The sequence below is a fragment of the Ranitomeya variabilis genome, chromosome 3, assembly GCF_051348905.1.
Source record: "Ranitomeya variabilis isolate aRanVar5 chromosome 3, aRanVar5.hap1, whole genome shotgun sequence".
Lineage (NCBI taxonomy): Eukaryota > Metazoa > Chordata > Amphibia > Anura > Dendrobatidae > Ranitomeya > Ranitomeya variabilis.
In genome coordinates this window covers 537119452-537140428 of record NC_135234.1, presented here as the reverse complement: position 1 = coordinate 537140428, position 20977 = coordinate 537119452, and the positions used below count along the sequence as shown (strand labels likewise).

The following is a 20977-nucleotide window of genomic DNA, read 5'->3' as shown; positions in this document are numbered from 1 at the left end:
CACGAATCGTACCGTCGTAGCGATCAAAATGGCACTGTGTGACAGTACCCTAAGAGTTCTTAGTGAACATCATGATTCGATCTTGGCCAGACATCCCAGTAATAAAGCCACTACAGATCTTCTTACTCAGCGTTTTTGGTGGACAGGGGTACATCAGGATGTCCGGGAGTATGTAGCCACCTGCAGTGTCTGTGCATGTTCTAAAACCTCTCATACTTGTCCGTCTGGGTCTCCCTAACCATTAGTGACCTTGGACCCCTTTATCGGCCGATTTTGTCACTGATCTACCCGTGTCGGCAGGTAATGCTGTCACTTTGGTAGTGGTGGACAATTTCAGTAAAGTGTCACATTGCGCTACTTGCTTTACCTAACACCAAGACCTTGGCGCAAACTGTAATCTGCGAGATTGTAAAATTACATGGGATCCCTACCGATATTGTGTCTGACCGGGTTGTGCAGTTTATTTCCAAATTTTGGAGGGAGTTTTGCACTTGTTAGGGGATTCTCTTCAGCATTTCACTCACAGTCTAATGGGTTAACCAGAATCTTGAGACTTATCTTAGGTGTTTTGTGTCTGAGAATCAAGAGGATTGGGTTACCTAGTTACCTCTATCTTAATTTGCAGTAAATAATCGTTGTCATGAGTCTACTGGTAAGTCTCTGTTTTATGGGGCATACGGGTTTCATCCTCAGTTCAGCTCATTTAATAGGAATTGTTCTGGAATGCCTGAAGAATGATTTTCATCATCAGTTATGTCTGTGTGCCAAGGGATTATTGATAATTTGAGGAAGATGGGGTCCAAATATAAGAGTGTGGCTGATCAGAGTCGCTTAGTGGGTCTGGACCTATGTGTTGGTGACTTGGTGTGGTTGTCCCCAAGGAACATTAAGTTGAAGGTTTCCCTCTTTGGAAACTGGGTCCCCGGTTCATTGGTTCTTATAAGATTGTGGCCGTCGTCAATCCCGTAGCCTTGCTTTGGCACTCACTTTTAGGATCCATAATGTGTTTAATTGATCTCTACTCAAAAAATACGTTGCATCCTCTGTACCATCACTGCTACCGCCATCTCCAGTCATTGTGGATGAAAATTGGAATTTCAAATAGCCAAGAACGTTGATTCTCGCATAGTTCGTCGGTTGCTTTAGTACCTGCTACCCTGGAAGGGATACAGTCCTGAAGAAAGGATGTGAATACCAGCATCTGATGTCCATGTGGCCAAGTTGATCCGTTCTTTTCACGTGGCACACCTTGATAAACCTGGTTCTGAGATTCCGGAGGTCCATCGTAGAAGGAAGGCACTGTCATGGGTTTACCGCTGCAGAGAGGAGCCAGAAGACCACAGCATCTGATTTGTCCCACTCCTGCACTGATTAAAGGCACTTCACCTTCAAATTAAACTGTGTACATTTCTTTTTGCAGTGCAGTGGTTAATCTGCGCAGTTGAGAGCTACTGGAGAGTTAAGACTGTTAGCCACTCCCATTTCCTATATAATCTGGGTCCTGGCCAGCACTCATTGTCAGAGCAGCTTATTCTGCATGTCTGGAGGTTGTTGTTGGTTATTCTTGAAGAAGGCGTTTGGTGGATTTATCTGTGACTGTTGCTAGGTTTTGAGTGTGGGATAATTCCCTTTCTTCTCCTTCTTTGGTTTAACCCAATACTCCACTCCCCAGTGCATTCCTCAGTTATATGTGTGAGTATATTTGTATGTTTAGTATTTTTTGTTACCCCTGTTCATATTACCTTGTTAATCTGGTTGATGTACTATGGTACACTACTACTTCCCTCCTCCTTGGGTGGGGAAGCTATAGACTGAGGGCAGATCCAGGAGCTAAGGCAAGGTAAGAGGCCCTGACGTCTTCACCATCAGAAGTAATCAGCAGGGAGACCTGGGGTGCCTCTAGAATTAGGGACAGGGAAGGAGCCCCTTGTACTGGGACACCCAACAACATAGTGACAGTTTGATCCTTTTATGCTCTAAAGCAGAGGCTTGGAACCTCCGGCCTGCGAGTCACATGTGGCCCACGATGACTTTTTATGCGGCCCATGGGCAGGTCCCTTCAGTCCACAATGCTCGGGCGGTAGCCATATCCTGCCAGCTGCCGACCCTTTAACCCCTAAGTGCACGCAGCGTTCATTACAGAACACTACCTGCACATGAATGATGACGTCATCGGGTGGGTGGGGTTAATGCCAGGGTGGGCAGAGTTAGCGTCAGGGTGGGCGGAGTTAGCACCCATTGCTCTCCCATCCTCCTGTCCCAGAAGAGGAGCTGCTGCCAGAGAGTCCAGAGCGATCTCTGGGCTGGAAGCTCAGTGCCTGTCTGCTGGTGATTTCTGTGCATGGTGATTTCTGGTGATCTGTGCCCCTCAGCTATGTGTCCCCCTGTGATATCTGTGCCCACCCAGCTTTGTGCCCCAATATAATCTATGTGCCCCCATGTGATCTCTGTGCCCCCAACTATATGCCCCCATGTGATCTCTGTGCCCCCGTGATCTCTGTGGCCCCAGCTTTGTGCCCAGCTGTCATCTCTGTGCCCCATAGCTATATGTCCAACTGTGATACTTGTGCCCCCCCAAGCTATGTGCCCCCTGTGATTTCTGTGCCCCCAGCTATGTGAACCCCTGTGATTTCTGTTCCCCTTTGATCTCTCTGACCCCCAACTATATGCCCCTTGTGATTTCTGTGGCTCCCAGCTTTCTGCCCCCTGTGATCTATATGCCCCCTGTGCTCCCTGTGCCCCCCTGCTATGTACCCCTGTGATCTTTGTGCTCCCCCTGTGATCTCTGTGCCCCCGGTGATCTATGAGCCCCACCTGGTGATCTAAGTGCCTCCCCGGCTATGCCTGTCCCCCCAGTGCTGTATATCCCCCCTCCCAAAGTGCTGTATTTCCCCCTCAGGGCTGTATCTGCCCTATGTGATATGTATATTCCCCAGTGCTGCATTTGCCCCAGAAGTGCTGTATATCCCACTGAGTACTGTATATCTCCCCCAGTGATGTATATCCCCCACCTGTGATGTATATAGCTCCCAGTGATGTATGTGACCCCACCAGTGATGTATATTCCCCCAGGGACATATATACCCCCATTGCTGTCTGTGCTTCCTAGTGATGTATATAGCCCCTCAGTGATGTCTATTCCCCCCAGCCTCGCCGGTGATAAATATGTCCCAGCATCTCCTGTGATGTCTATGCCCCAGCTCCTCCTGTAATTTATATGATCCCAGAGTCTACTGTGATGCATATACAGCAGTGTCAATGTTCAATGTTTCCTATGATATATATGTACAGAAGTCCCAGCATCTCCTATGTGATGTATATTCAGCAGTCCCAGTATCTCCTGTGTGATGTATACACAGCAGTCCGTGTCTCCTATGTGTTGTATATACAGCAGTCCCTGCGTCTCCTATGTGATGTATATTCAACAGTCCCAGCATCTCCTGTGTGATGTATATACAGCTGTCTCCCTGTCATCTATGTGATATAGACACAGCAGTCTCAGCATCTCCTATGTGATGTATAGACAGCAGTCACAGTGTCTCCTATGTGATGCTTATACAGCAGTCTATCATCTCCTATGTGGTGTATATACAGCTGTCTCAGCGTCTCCTATGTGTATATACAGTAGTCCCAGCGTCTTCTATGGTGATGTATATGATTTACAAAACTCATGACAAAAAGTTGACTGCCCTTCTGGCCGACGCAAACCTGGAAAAGCAGTTGTGAGAAGCATCATGATCAGTATCACCTAACATTACAGCTGCACCAAAGAGAAGCAGCTCCAGTTGTCACATTAAGGATGAGTTACCGTAATTAATCGTTTGACTAAATAATATACCAGGGTAATTTTCAAGGTGATCAGTTTTGTGTAGCCCCTGAATGATGGTAGAATTTTCCAAATGGCCCCTGGCTGGAAAAAGGTTCCCCACCCCTGCTCTAAAGAATCCATAGTCTTTCAGAGAGTGTGTGACTAGTGATGAGCGAATATACTCGTTACTCGAGATTTCCTGAGCATGCTCTGGTGACCTCTCAGTACTTTTTAGTGCTCGGAGATTTAGTTTTCATCGCCGCAGCTGAATGATTTAAATCTGTTAGCCAGCATAAGTACATGTGGGAGTTGCCTGGTTGCTAGGGAATCCCCACATGTACTTATGCTGGCTAAGAGATGTAAATCATTCAGCTGAGGTGAGGAAAACTAAATCTCCGAGCACTAAAAAATACTCAGAGGTCACCTGAGCATGCTCGGGAAATCTCGAGTAACGGTATATTTGCTCATCACTATGTATGACCTTTTGATTGTCTGACAGTAACATATTTAGGGACTTATTACCCCGTGTGTTTGATGAGCGATGGCAGTGAGCTAAGAAATTGGGGTATGCGGACTGTGTCAGGGTGTGATTTATACTCACTTAATAGCCTAGAACAGAGGTTGAGTGTTGGACTGAGTGAGAGGGGATAAATTAACCCTTACAGGTGCACCCCACTTCAGGTGCTGAGAAGTGCATACATTACAGTGTGAATGTAGCCTTATGGTGATAAAATGAGAAATGTACAGTATGCAAGAAGTTAAAGGGGTCCAGTCATTTATTCATTGAATAAGTTGTCAATATAAAATTGTTTGGGTCCATCACCCGGTACCCCCACTGGTCATCTGCTATTTGCTCCAGTGGCAATGGAATGGGATCATATGGAACAAGGCTGCTGACCAGAACTCCTTTCAATGTGTACCACCTGCTGCCAGGTACTGTAGGACATCTCCTTTACTGTGTTTACATCCAGCCTCCTGAGCTGTTTACAGCTGATCAGTGGGGCAGCCAGGTTTCTGATCTCATATTGATGACCTGTCCAATGTCATGCTGCTGCAATGCAGGTAGGTGCAGGCTTCACTAGATGGCAGCAGAGAGGAAGCAGGTCTGCACCTAAATAGAGATGACCTGCAGTGAGGCTACATAATAGTCAAACAAGCCGGGTCAAATCCTAACACTGTAGCGCAGTACCAAAGGAATAAGCAAACTTGCGGTCAGAGACAAGCCAGGGGGTCAGTAACGGTCAGGAGCGGACAAGCCAAAAGACAAAAAACAGAAACAGGTCAGGATATAAGCTAAGTCAAAACCAGGGAGTCTGCACTCTAAAGGGAAACACTGAGACAAGATGGGAATAGGGGAAAACAGAGACACGGGTTCAGACAGCAACTGCAGCAGGACCAATCAGAGCAATCAGAGTCAGCTACAGCAGCACTAGGCAAAAACTATAACTGACATCGCCTGCCGGAAGCTGCTGCGATAAATAGCCAACCTGAACCCAGACAGAGGCTGAGAAAGGTTAACTCTTGACATGACCAGACCAGGAAAAATGGAAAACAGGACTCAAAACCCAGGCCAGGGTCATGACATCCATATCTGTAGGATATGTCATCAATATGGTGTGATTCGACAACCTTGTTAATGTGAATGAATACATTTAAGTAAAACCAGAAATAAAACAAGAAAAACTCTTTTAAAGTATTGATTTTTGCATTTTTAGCCTTTTTGATACTGTTCATTAGAAAAATTACTACACAGTGATATACATTCATTACAGTGATTATACACGTTTATCAAATAAACAACCTTATCACAAGAGAGCTGAAACAAACAGGGCACTTCGGATTGGATTGGAGGAGGTCCTATCGGCCAAAGAGCCCCCAGTCAAACTTTTATGTCTTGGTGGAAAATATACCACATATGTCTATAGTTGGAAAACCCCTTTAAAGTCAGCCATGAAAAATCCAAACAGTCTTCCATCTCATTATGTGAAAACTCTTGCTACTTCTTGAGAAGTATTTGTTATCTCTATCTCCCTGTTGTGCTACATTATCTGATTCTCTTATCAAGCTCAGTTTTTTTTAATGAAGCAGCTTTATTTATTCTTGACGGTAGTTTTATTTAGATTTATCTCATGTTCCATCAAGAAACCTTAACCCTTGATCATTAGGTATCTTGGAAATCTAGATTAATTTCACAGATTAAGATTATTTTAACATAACCCCTTGTGGGTTATCTGTACACAGTAGTCTAGATAAGATGTATGCGATATGCTGTGTCTCCTGCTGTAATAAGGTCTACTAGATACAGATATTCCACACTCCGGCATAATCTTGAAGAGACCAAAAATTCTGCAATTAATCAACCTAATGTGCTCTACTGTGGATGTAGTGGTATAGATATTATTTAGAGCAAGAATTTTCATATCATTGTAAATTCTATTGTAAATTAACCTTCTACTCCTAGGTTATATCTCATTAATCCTTGGAAGGTTAACGTCATTGCTTACAGCATTGCATTAATAAAATGAGTAAATCATTGTATATGAACCCAACAGTGTAATTTACAGTATTTTAAAATGTCCTTTTAACATTCATGGTAATATCCTGGTATGGGCCCATGGGCTTTTGCAGTTTGTATAAGTAATAGCTCTGAAGACATTTTATAGTTTAGCATTCTTCTCCTTTTCTTCTAGAATACCAAGGTCATATGATTTGTCTCTCTGTTTAGTTTTTTCCATTTTAAATTCCTTGTAATTTTTCTTTTTAATTGTCGCGTGAGAAGTTATGCCCTCCTATAGTAGTTATTTCTCTGGTATTCAGGGTGTCCTGTAGGTCACTGACTCCTTTCTTTGTGTAGTTTTACTATTTTTGGACAGTAGATATGATCTTGTAAATGTTAATTTCCTATTTGTCATGCAAGAAATTACTTTACCTCTACAAGGAATCCAAGCGGAATCTGTCCTCTTTTAAGAATGTGACCAAATCCAGCTTAAAGTCTGGCCTCTTCTGTATTCTTTGGTGACTTGGTTAGAGAGTCCCTCATGTTTCCAGACCCACCTCATGTTAAAAGCAAAGTTCTCAAGCGTCTTGTCCCTCCCCAAATCAGAGACCCTAATAAACCAGACTTGCCTTCCTCTTTTAAAATGTAATACTGTAATAAGGGATTTGTTGGGTAAATTAGATGCCTCGCCATTAAGGTTTGAGGTAAGAGATTAAGGAATTTGTGAATATTTCTGCTGACAATGCTCTCTTCTACTACGTAACTGTATAGTGTTAATATTCTTTTAGCCTTTTATGATATATGTAGTAAAATCCATTACCTTGAAACAATTTAATATTTAACATCCTCGGTTTATTGGTTTAACCTTCACTTTTACAATATCAAGTGATGAAATACAGATGCCGGTTGTGCTAGAAATCAAGAACAATAATTCGAAATATTACAGAATTATACTGATGCACGAGAGTGCGGTATGTTTGGTAAACTTTTTTTTTTTTAGAATCTCCATACTTTGTTGTGTGACAATACATTTTAAGTGGCTCACCGACTCTTCTTATATCAACAAAAATTTACAATGATTTATGGCATTCCACCTATTTACGAGAACATCAATAATTCACAGCACTCTAACTACACTCTGACACTTGATCTCAACTCACGACCTACCATAACGAAATTGGAAAAAAAATAAAATAAAAAAATAAATTTGTTGCAGGTTGAAAATAATTTTCATTGAAGCCTTTGTGACTTGCGACCTGGAAGTCCAGGAGTATCGGATTTTTTGCAATGGTTGCTCATTGAATCTTTAGAAACAATGTGAGCATGTGACCTCCAAATCACAGCTCTAAAATATTTTTTGTCAATCAACTTGTCTAAGAATTGCAGTCACTTGACAAGGGATGGCATACTTGCCTAAAAAGTTTAAACGAAAGTAAAATGGTTACCTTAGAAAAAGCTCTTACAAGGTATTTATAAACCAGTTGTAAGCAACTTCTTTGATATGGCTTCCCTTCCCTGTGTTTTTCTCTAAGGTTTTGAAAACTAAACGGAGAAATAAGCAATAAACAGAATAATCATTTGTAGTTTAAATTTTTGCATCACATATGCTGTAGTTTAATATCACTTCAATTTACTTAATGGCGTTATTCACTACTGTGATATAAGCAGTTGGCCTGATGCATCAAACAGACACAGGGACAAGGCAGAAGTATCCAATGAAACTACTTATTTCCCAAGTGTTGCGGGGAATTGTGGTAGCTGTAGCAACGGTAAAAACAATACAACAGGGTAATCACAGTTGAAATATGCAATACAGGGTATACAATGAATCCTTAGAGTGAACCTGTTACAGCGGTCTCAGGTTAGACATTCTTATAACTTTCTAATAGAGGTTGTACTTCTGGTATCTCTTCTTCTAACACAGGCATTAGCGAGGGTCTCCGATTCTTCCCACTAGGGTGCAAGTCCTCCTGACAAAGTCTAACAAGGGTTGTTGGGCCTCCTTTGTATTAACCGGTCCCCACCCTGTCTGTTGTCCTATCCCAGACCAATCTCTGGGATGTATGGACGTTAGTGCTGGAAGCAATGGCCCTGCTCACTCGCGCCTCTCGTTCACCACCGCAGGAGTCTCCTCACACTTCTTCGGTGTTTGACTGAAGGCTGATGTCCATCATGCCCAGTGAGGTGACAGCTGGGCCCCGTATCTTGACTTGCATCGTCTGGTCTTTAGGTCTTGACCGACACACATCTGGTATTTGGGCCTGGACCGGGTTCATCTGGGTTCCGGGTTTTGACCGGCGCAGGTCTGGTATTCGTGCCTTGTACAGGTGCGAATTAAGAGTAGCCACCTCCATATATCAACAACAAATAAAGTTGCACTCTGTAGCCCTACAGCATGAAAATATGAAATATATTAAATATGAATTGCATTACTGTTCTAGAAAATAGGAAAAATTGAGAATACTTAGCTCACAAATTGCACAATTCATGTGTACCCATTAGCTGCGATAAGGTGATTCTCGTTGCTGGAAACCTATATAATGTGAATCCTCTCCTAGGCTGAAGCCTGCATTTATGTGGATAGATAGGATTCTGTTATGATTAAAACCGTCAGAGGCTATTGGGTGGAGTGCTCAGTCAGAGACAAAGACGTAGCTATGGTTTTGGTTCAGGGGGGCGCGAAACCTCTGAGTGGGCCTCTAACCAGATAACCTTGCTTACAACTGGGTGACGCATTGTTGCTGAAAATATTCTCTATACAAAGACCAACATGGATATTACCACCATATGGTCAGTGTTAAATACCAGTCCTACAGAACATATAAGAGATCACAGCACAGTTATAGATGATGACTTACCGCTGACGGTTTTTCTGATGGAGTCGTTCACTTTTCACGTCTTTTCCATCTGGCTCAGACCGACATGACAACTTTTTCCAGCCAGGACTCAGCTACAGAGATTACAACAAAGACACATTTCATGTCTCATATTTTCAGCACTGTCCCCAATGGGTCTATTCCCAACCTGCACAAACTCCTTATCCGGCTAATACACCAATGCTGAGCTGCTGCCGTATGTGTCCCTATTACTGCACCTGCTGTGTTGTACTGTGTAACCTCTAAATTCTAAAGCAACCCTCTAAAATATAGTAATACTATGTGCAAGTGCCCCAGAAAACAGTGTCCCCTAGAGACTAATAATGCCCTCCCTGTGCCCCTTTGACAGTCACAATAACCCAAGTTTCCCTATAACAATAAATGTCCACTTTACATTTAAGAATCCCTCGAGTCTCCCCCCTGTACAGCTCGCCTATACACAGTATGATGTTCTCTTATACGCAGCATAATGCCACCTCACTGAATAGTCTGTATAGTATCACCCACACAGTATACTGACCTCTTGGTAGCCCCCAAACTGTTTGATGGCTCCAACCCTGTATAATGGCCCCCTACATAGCCTTCAGTATAATGCACCAGATAGTCCTCCATATAGTATTATGCACTCCTCATAGGCCTCCATAATATAATGCATTCCTCAGAGGCAGACTCTATATTGTATAATGCACCCCCCATAGGGAGACTCTATATTGTATAATTCATCCACATAGGCAGACTCTATATTGTATATTGTACTCCCTTTGGCAGACTCTATACTGTATGTTATAATGCTTTCCCTATAGGCAAACTCTATAGTGTATAATGCACCCCCATAGGAAGACTCTATATTGTATAATACACTCTCCATATGCAGAGTCTATATTGTTATAATGCACCCCAATAGGGAGACTCTGTATTGTATAATGCACCCCCCATAGGCCGAGTATATATTGTATAATGCACCGCCATAAGGACACTCTATATTGTATAATGATGTTTGATGGAGATCGTTTGTGAACAGCAGTTTTCAGCTTTTTCTACAGATACTCGATTGGATTGAGGTCTGGACTTTGACTTGGCCATTCTAACACCTGGATACGTTTATTTGTGAACCATTCCATTGTAGATTTTGCTTTATGTTTGGGATCATTGTCTTGTTGGACAAATCTCCGTCCCAGTCTCAGGTCTTTTGCAGACTCCAACAGGTTTTCTTCAAGAATGGTCCTGTATTTGGCTCCATGCATCTTCCCATCAATTTTAACCATCTTCCCTGTCCCTGCTGAAGAAAAGCAGGCCCAAACCATGATGCTGCCACCACCATGTTTGACAGTGGGGATGGTGTGTTCAGGGTGATGAGCTGTGTTGCCTTTACGCCAAACATATCGTTTGGCATTGTTGCCAAAAAGTTCGATTTTGGTTTCATCTGCCTAGAGCACCTTCTTCCACATGTTTGGTGTGTCTCCCAGGTGGCTTGTTGCAAACTTTAGTGGTCAAGAAAAAATGTGGCGCTGCACAGCCTCTGAACTGAGCGCAATGTATAAAACAAAGTCAATTGTGGGTGTTTTTTTCTCTGGTTGCAACTTCAGTAGCTGGAGGTGCTCGCATGAAAAACATGCATTCCAGTACAAATACAAAAGAAGATATGCGGCAGCACTCACCAGATAACGTGGTTCAGTCCTTTATTGAAGATAAAAGATTCATTACAGCGTGTTCACGGCACGGGGGAGTGCGGACATAGAGGAAGTGAGCAGGGATCGACAACAGCTGTTTCGCGCTATTCCAGCGCTTCTACAGGTCTGACCGTGAACACGCTGTAATGAATCTTTTATCTTCAATAAAGGACTGAACCACGTTATCTGGTGAGTGCTGCCGCATATCTTCTTTTGTATTTGTTGCAAACTTTAAGCAACATTTTTTATGGATATCTTTGAGAAATGGCTTTCTTCTTGACACTCTTCCATAAAGGCCAGAGTTGTGCAGTGTACGACTGATTGTTGTCCTATGTACAAACTGTCCCACCTCAGCTGTAGATCTCTGCAGTTCATCCAGAGTGATCATGGGCCTCTTGGCTGCATCTCTGATCAGTCTTCTCCTTGTTTGAGATGAAAGTTTAGAGGGACGGCCGGGTCTTGGTAGATTTGCAGTGGTATGATATTCCTTCCATTTCAATATGATCGCTTGCACAGTGCTTCTTGGGATGTTTAAAGTTTTGGAAGTCATTTTGTATGCAAATCCGGCTTTAAGCTTCTCCACAACAGTATCACAGACCTGCCTGTTGTGTTCCTTGGTCTTCATGATGCTCTCTGTGCTTCAAACAGAACCCTGAGACTATTGCAGAGCAGGTGCATTTATACGGAGACTTGATTACACACAGGTGGATTATATTTATGATCATTAGGCATTTAGGACAACATTGGATCATTCAGAGATCCACAATGAACTTCTGGAGTGAGTTTGCTGCACTGAAAGTAAAGGGGCTGAATAATATTGCACGCCCCACTTTTCAGTTTTTGAATTTCCACAAAAATTTAAAATAACCAATAAATTTTGTTCAACTTCACAATTGTGTTCCACTTGTTGTTGACTCTTCACCAAAAATTTACATTTGGTATCTTTATGTTTGAAGCATGATGTGTGGGAATAGGTTGAAAAGTTCCAGGGAGCCGAATACTTTTGCAAGGCACTGTATGTAGTCGGAATAGTTCTCATGTGAATGCGTAGCCACTTAGTCTTGCTTAATATTTGTAATCTCTTTTGCTCCAGGTTGTTTTTATTAAAAGTCATTTTTTTTAAATTTAGGCTTATGCAAAACTACAAGTGAGTAAACCCAAAATAAGAGATGGGATGGAAAAAGTGGAACATACTACAGAGAATTTCTTCCCATGCGAATGTCAAAGGACGAAGGTAAGAAAAAGTTTAATCTCATCACAAATTAAAAAATTTTCATTGTTATTTAAATACTATAGGAAATAAATGGGCTGTCTCAATATGACAACTGATTTCCACGTGCCATATCTGGAAATTACTGGGGTTGTCCGGCCTTACGATATATGTCTGTAGTCACACCATGTGAGTGCAGACTTATAAATCCCAACATAGCGTGCACTGCGAGCTGTAAGGATTCGGGCTTTTATGTTAACGGTCCCAAGTATGCGATTTCATACTTCCAGCTATATTCCGACTAGATGTGTCTGGACTAGCTCAATGCACTTGCATTGAGTAAGGCTGTCCAAATGTTCATCATGTGACCACATGTATGCAAATAACACATTTACGCCCTCCTCTCAAGACGCAGGCCCTAGGCCTAGAGAGTTCCCACAGTGCACAGTGGGCACTGTGAGAATTCACAAATCTGCAGTCACATGGAGTGACTGCAGACTTGTAACCTCAGGCCAGGCAACCCTTTTTAGAGATTTAAATTGCTGTCATACATAGTGGCAGTAAAGCAATGGCATTCTGTACAATTTCATTATAGGAGATATTTATGAATGTTGTTATGCAGTTTTAGGTTTCTGCGCTATAAGATGGACTTCATGCTGTACAGCATTTTCTTATATACAATGTATGTTCACAAAAAGTGTAGCAAGCTTTTACAAAATCTGTCTTCACTGTACAGACCTTACAAGTGAACATAGAGTTTACAAGAATGAAAGATCAGTCCAGGAAGAGGGAAAAATAGCTCATTTCTCTGATAAGATATATAACAAAGTTTCTTATTTTCACGTTTATTATTGATTCATGAAAGAAAAATTACTCTTTAACTGTGTGGACCTAGACACTTTATTGCTTGCATCCGTTTTGTGGAGATTTACGGTAATTCCAAAAGTGTGCCTCTTTTTCTCCTCTATATTGAAAGGTTTTCTTGTAATACAGCACTTTTAGGCTCTGCTTATTTTTTACTTGTGTAATTCATTTATAATAAAAGTCAAAATGGCCTCCCAGATGTACCTGATAAACCCCCACTGGCTCATAATAGGGGTCAGTTGGGGTCTGCTTAAATGCTCAGTGTCAGACTGGGGTGCCAAGGGCCCACCAGTAACAACTCCAGGGCCTCATTTTTTAGCTACATGGAAATATGACTTTATCCTCATTCACAAATTTCTATAGCAATAAGATGGGTTGATTGTTGAATTAAAAAATGCTGCCTTTGTCTGTACATAGTGAATCAAGTGTACTGTTCCAAATACTGCTCATATAAGAGGGTGGTGGACCACTCATGCTCAGGAGACTGTCTGGCGGCAGTTTATCTCAGGGAAATCAAAAGGATCAGCAATCCAAAATTGGTCGTACTGGATCCTTAGCTCTCCAATAGTCATCTGTTTGAGTCCCCATAATTAAAGTCTAATGTGTATGTGGAGCTTTACACTGTAAATACATAATGGCCTAATTCTGAGTGGTGAATTTGTAAATGTACTTCAATGTGCTTTATACCTCTTGTGTATAACCAATCCTAAATACAAAGTGTTGTGTATAATGTGTTTTCATTTTTAATTGATCTTATAATTACTACCCCAATTACAATAAAAAAGTTGGGATGCTGTTGCTGTATAAAATGTAAAGGAAACAAGCATGTAATGATTTTGAAATCTTAGGGTGCGTGTCCACTGTCCGGATTGCCGGCGCTTTGGACGGAGCAGAAAACTCGCTCTGCCCAAAGTGTATCCCCCTTCTGTACACGCAATGATTACAGATGTGTTCATTGCACACATCCGGAATCGTCGCACCCCATACTTAAGGCCCTGTGATTTACCTTGCGGCGACGGAGCGTCGCCGCAAGGTAAGCAGACATGCTGCTTTCTAAAAAGACGCGCCGCATTTCCGCAAACGCAGGGCTGCCGGATGCGTGTTTGTACGCATAGTGAAGACAGGATTTCATAAAATCCCTTCCGTTATGCTGTAACATCTGGACGCTGCGGTTGTACGCAGCGTTCAATCCGCAGCTAATCCGGATGTAATCCGGCCCATGGACACATACCCTTACAGCCACATATTCACAACAGAACACAGAACACATCAGAAGGTGAAACTTAGACATTTTTCCATTTTAATAAAAAAAAATAACTTATTTCGAAATTTTTCGCAACAATGCATCTTAAAAAAAAAAGTCAGGACAAGGCCATGTGCACCATTGTGCAGCATCTCTTCTTTTTACAACAGTCTGTAAACATCTGAGTATTGAGACCAATTGCTGGAGTTTTGGGATAGGAATATTGTCTCATTCTTGTCTCATGTAGAATTCTAGTTGCTCAACAGACCTGAGTCTTCTTTGCCAGAGTTTTCATTTTGAAGCATCCAATATGTCTGTCGACCTTGTCCCCTGTGGATATGGATTTCACCATAAACTCTGAATCTTTTGATGATTTTAGGTACTGTAGATGTTGGGATATTCAAAGTCTTTGCATTTTTACGTTGAGGAACATTTTTTCTGACATTGTTCCCCAATTTTTAGTTTAATTTGTTCATAGATTAGTGAACTGTTGATCGGCTTTGTTTCTGAGAGACTCTGCCTCTCTAACATACTCTTTTTATACACAGCCATGTGACTTAGGTGAAAATTGACCCTCCAGATGTTTTTCATTAGTACCACTTAATTTTTCAGCCTTTTGTTAACCCTGTCCCGTCTTTTTTGAGATGCCTCGCTGCCATTAATTTATACATTAGTTGTTTTTTCAAATGAATGGAAAAATGTCTAACTTACTCCTTCTGATCTGTGTTCTATGTTCTGTTGTGAAAAAATAAGGTTGTAAGAGATTTCCAAATCATTGTATTCTTGTTTTCTAAACATTTTAGAAATAGATTTGGGGATCTAAAGCAGATCAGTGTTTCCATTGAATCTGTACCCTGCCCTGTGTTCACTCTCAGCCAGGAGTTGTGCTTTCCTGCCAGGGGGAACAGATTGTCTGATTGGTGGGGGTCTCAGAACCTGTACTCCCACTAAACCGCATGTAATTTTATGGGCAGTGAAATATGAAAAAAAAAAAATAGAAAGTTTAAGTTACATTTTTTACAGCGAACTTGTCATCAGGATTTTTGCAGACTAAACTACAGGCATTGTCAGGTTGGCTCTGTTACATTGATTAAAATGATACCTAGGATGAAGCATTTTGTATTATGGTTCTTGTTTAAGCTCTGTAGTTTTGAGTTAATGAGATTCTCGTGCTTCGGGGCAGGCTTGTGAGCTGATCTTTTATTGATGCTCTGGCCTCATAGTCATAATTTTCAATGACAGGTCCCTGAACCTTCAGTGACCTGCCTCCTAATTTAAATACTGCACTTGCGCAGTATTTATCGCATATCTATCGCTTGCCTCTTTGCATTGGCTGAGGAAGAATGATAGACACAGAACGATCACTAGTAAATCAATCTGTCCCCATACAGTATCATGTTATCAGCAGCACATCTGCAGTTTTCACTGGGTGATGTGCTGCTGAGAACAATTTTTGTTTCAGCATAAACAATCCAATCACTTGATAAACAGGCAGCATTTTGCTTGTTTCGTATAATGCACTCCATAGTCCTTCACATAGTATAATGCACCCTATAGTCCTCCATCTAATATATAAAGCTGAATGTGTGTGTGTGTGTGTGTGTGTGTGTGTGTATGTATGTATGTGTGTGTGTATGTATGTGTGTGTGTGTATGTCCGGGATTGGCATTTGCACCGTCGCAGCTACAGCCACAAAATTTTGCACAGTCACACGTCTGGACCCCGAGAGCGTCATAGGCTATGTTGTGAGGTGAAATTTTAACCCCGCGTGTTCCAATTCACCAAACAATTTTGCCCCTATCTACATAATGGGGAAAAAGTGAAAGGAAAAGTGTTGGAGGAAAATTGACAGCTGCCAGATGTGAACAAGGGGGGCTTAAAAAATGAGAGCAATGGAGCCAAAGAGTATATACCGTACAGTTGCTAAGGTGGGGCCCCGACATGGGATACTCACCCCACACGGGGATATGAACACACACACAAAATGTGCCACACACTACCACGTGCTTGAACACATATACCACCCTCAGCACACATTTCACCACACATACACCAACCTCGCTACATAAAAGTCAAAACACAAAAGTCGCCACTCAAAACTTGCCACACGCAAAACTCGCCACACGTGCAAAACTAGGCTCACGCAAAACTTGCACACGCGGAAAAATTGCCACATGCACAAAAGTTGCAACACATGCAAAAGTTGCCTCACACAAAACTTGCACATACTCAAAACGTACCACAAATGTACCATATAGGAAATCCAGCAGGTGTCAGTCACATGACCTGTCTATTATGTGTATGTGTGAGCTATTATATACTGCCAGGGGGGAGGGCTTCCTGTTGACTGGGGATTTATCAGGCTGCCAATTTAGCTTACAAATACTGAGGTAAAAATACTGACCAAATAATGTGTGAACGAGGTCTAATACAGGAGGAGATGACACACAGATATATACTATATACAGGAGGAGATGACACACAGGTACATACTATATACAGGAGGAGATGACATACAGCAGGTATATACTATATACAGGAGGATATAACATACAGGTATATACTATATTCAGGGGAGATAACACACAGGTACATACTATATACAGGAGGAGATGACACAGGTATATACTAAATACAGGAGGAGATGACTTACTGGTACATACTATATACAGGGGAGATGACACACAGTTACATACTATATATAGGAGCAGATAACACACAGGTAAATACTATATACAGGAGGAGATGACTTACAGGTATATACTACATACAGGAGGAGATGACACAGGTATATACTATATATACAGGAGGAGATGACATATAGGTATATACTATATAAAAGAGGAGATGACACATAAGTATATACAGGAGGAGATGACATACAGCAGGTATATACTATATACAGAAGAGATGATATACAGATATATACTATATACAGGAGGAGATGACACAGCAGGTATATGCTATTTACAGGGAGATGACATACAGGTATATACTACAGTATATACAGGGGAGATGACATACAGCAGGTATATACTATATACAGGGGAGATGACATACAGGCATATACTATATACAGGAGGAGATGACATACAGGTATATACTATATACAGAAGAGATGACATACAGGCATATACTATATACAGGAGGAGATGACACATAGGTATATACAATATACAGGAGGAGATGACACAGCAGGTATATGCTATTTACAGGGGAGATGACATACAGGTATATACTACAGTATATACAGGGGAGGTGACATACAGGTATATACTATATATAAGGGAGATGACAAACATGTATATACTGAGGGGAAAATGAGAGGTGTGAGGTGAAAATGAGAGATGTGAGGAGAAAATGAGAGGTGTGAGGTGAAAATGAAAAGGTGTGAGTGCAAAATGAGAGGAGTGAGGGAAAATAGTGGAGTGATCGGAAAATGACAGATGTGAGGTCGAAATGACAAGTGTTAGGGGGAATGAGAGGAGTGAGGGGAAAAATGAGAGATGTGAGGGGGAAAATGAGAGGCGTGATGGGAAAATGAGAGAAGTGAGGTGCTAAATGAGAGGCCTGATGGGAATATAAGAGAAGTGAGGTGCTATAACTAACCACTGATATTTACTATGCCCAGGCAACGCCGGGCTCTTCAGCTAGTATAGTATAATACACACCCCATAGTGCTCCATACAGTACAAAGCACACCATAGTCCTCCATGTAGTGCAATGCAGCCCCCGCATGAGTATAATTATAGTCTTCCAGTATTATGGCCACCACGTACTCATTGATTTAAAAAAAAAAAAAATAACTACAATGCTCACCTCTTCTCTTTCTCATTCCATGCATATATTGCCAAATGTTTAACACTAAGGTTCAATACGGCTTTAAAGAAGCCTACTACTTGCGATTTAATGCAATTTTATTTTAAAGTACAAAATTAAAGTAATAGTATGATTGCGTACACTTTTGTGTATTTTAACATACAAAGGTTAAGTACATATAAAGATTAAATACATAAAATGATTAAGTACATATAAAGAATAACTACATATGCTCACATCAACACCAAGGAGCTTTTAAACATCATCCGTCTGGAATATCACAGAAGCAACCCCTGGAAAATTCACAACACTGCATGGGTGTCCCCACTTATGCAGGTATCACAACACTGTACACGTATAAGTACAGGTACCCAAGTTTCTGCTTCTATCCTAGTCATGTGTCTCCGGCCTTATATAGTGATTTACACTATGTAGTAACTCTGGTTTCACCTTCCCCTTCCAGTGGCCAGCTTTCAAGATAAGATGAATCACAGATACCAGGCAAACATCAGACAATGGGCAATAAACCCATAGAATATAAAAGCCCATAAGGATTAGATAAGTCCACCACAGACAGAGGCTAAATAACCTTTGTTTTACAATAACAAGCAACAAACGTATAGAAACATAGAACTAATTGTGAGGTAAAGGCTTTCAGACAATAAACAGTTCTCAAGATTGTGTCACTATGCTGTAAATATATGACCAGCAAGGCTGCTCTCTCATGGTCTGAATGCATTCTGTATATTTCAATATGGACTCAAAATATCCATTTTTATATTCACACTACACCGCATCAGCATATCTCCTTATCTTAGCAGCTCCACTGTCCGGCACAGCGTGGTGTGCAATGACATCATTGCGCCCGCTGTGTCACAGGCAGAGGGGGATGATGGGAGGGGGAGCAACACGTTATGCTGTCTGCTCCATCATTGCTTTCAACTGTATTGGCATCTAAGCCCCCGTGACTCACAGGTCCCATAGAGGCCGCGCGATGTGCCGCTATTTGCAAAATGCTGCTGGCTGGGGGCGCCTTAGGTAGTGGGGGCCCTAGGCAGATGTCAGGTCTGCCTGCCTCAAATGCCGGCCCTGCCTATTACTTAGCAAAATCAAATTCTGATGACAGGTTCGCTTTAAATTTGTCAAAGCAGAAACTTAAGCAAAATTACCAGGAATGAAAAGCTCTGCATGAGACATTTTTTCCTCCCAGCCATAGTCTGATCAATGACAGAGAAGAGAGAGAATGCACAATTGGGTCATTTTGTTGCCTTTTGGGGGTTGATACTACTGCTAAATAAAAGAAAGTAAGCAGAAAGAATCAAACTAATTGTGTACTTTTTAGATAAAAACCTTTTTTTCATCTTGCAGGTCAAGGATGAGCTTTGACTTGAACAGATGCTTCACATGGGCCTTCTTTTCTCCGCAGAACACTATATGGAGTTTGGAGGATTAATATGGCAATGACTATTTTGTATTCTTTTACTGCATTTGTTACAATCAGCACAGTGCTGCCACACATTGCACAATAATATTATGTCCTACAGTATTTCTTAAAGAAAGATTTATTTTAAGTAAGTCTTCCTGTTTTTACTTTTTAAATTGAATGTCTGAACTTCTTCCACAGAAATGTGTGCCATATTATATCATATGTTACTTATTGCCTTGCGAGACTGAGCTACACAAATACTCGGCTGCTTTTCACAGAATTTAGATGAAATTCATTTGCCTGATATATGACAGTTTGGTTGTATGACTAATTTCTGCCACAATAAACATTGCCAAATGCTGTCGTCTTTAAAAGGTGATACAAGTGTCAAGAGCATGGCATTTTCTAATGTCTGATTTGGTTGCATTTATTGGTTTACACCAGGATCACCAGATTATTGGAACATAAAAAGGTAATTGACATTTTCAACAGGCTGGTGGGCAGTAATCCTGGAAAATCACCAATCATCTCATCTGGCCAACATTAATATCCTGTCTGTCTTCCTTTTCCTGTCCCGACATTATATCGCTACTCCTTCACTGGCCAGTCCTTTCCCTCACAATCATAATCTTACGAGACTACTCCCGGGAATGTTAGACTGACTTCATGTGAACAGAAGACGGTCTGATGTTGCCCACTGCCTGTTAAGGGGATTGTACCATGAACAACGTACATTTTAACCCCTACACACAAAGGCCAATTTCTAATTTTTTATCTTTGTTTTTTACAAGAGCCATAACTTTTTCATTTTTCTGTCCACATAGCCGTATGAATGCTTGTTTTTTTGTAGGACGGGTTGTACTTCTGAATGATGCCATTCATTTTATCATGAGATGCACTGGAATCCAATTGTAAGGTATGGTTGGCACACAACGGCTTAGAGACTGGGTGCTCCTTGGTAAATTTGTAAACCAGGCACTTCAATTCAAGGTGAAATGATTATGCATTTATTAGCATCAGTAAAAAAAAAGATCTGTGTGCAATGGTCCAAGGTTTCGGTCACATGACCTCGTTGACGGCCTACAAAATAAATACACATAAATGTCGGACTTTAAATAAATCAGACCAAGAAAACATAAATATATACAAAAAAATGAGTACACAGAAGAAGAACATGTGTCATGACTGTTGTCGGGCGTCTGAGGAACAGGGGCTACTTCCTTCTCCCTACTGCTAGGGGCGACCTTGCTCGCCCTGCCCTGCTCCCCGGATTACTTTGGTGAAGACGCCGGAGTCACGCACCGTGCCTTAGCTCCTGAGTCTGCCCTCAGTGTCTACCGTTCCCAAACCCAAGGAACAGTGGAGTAGTACTGTACCGTAATACACCAAACAGACTAACAAAGGTAATATGAACAGGGATAAAGGAAAATACCAATCATACAAATATACACATATAAACAACAGAGGTAAACACAGGGGAGTGGAAGATGATGTTAAACCAAAGTAGAAGAAAGGCAATTATTACACACTCAAAACCTGGCAACAGTCAGGGCAGCCACCAGGA

The 20977-nt window shown here is 41.5% G+C and overlaps 1 protein-coding gene across 7 annotated transcripts in view; it reads left to right on the top strand.

The window, feature by feature from the left end:
* Positions 1–19773, top strand: part of POGLUT2 (protein O-glucosyltransferase 2) — a 139679-nt gene extending 119906 nt beyond the window's left edge. For all 7 annotated transcript variants that reach the window (XM_077297051.1, XM_077297048.1, XM_077297046.1 and 4 more), the window contains 2 exons: positions 11981–12085; positions 19356–19773. In XM_077297051.1, coding sequence (XP_077153166.1) covers positions 11981–12085; positions 19356–19373 — 123 coding nt within the window. In that variant the 3' untranslated portion in view covers positions 19374–19773. The remainder of the gene's footprint in view (positions 1–11980; positions 12086–19355) is intronic.
* The last annotated feature ends 1204 nt before the right edge of the window (positions 19774–20977 follow it).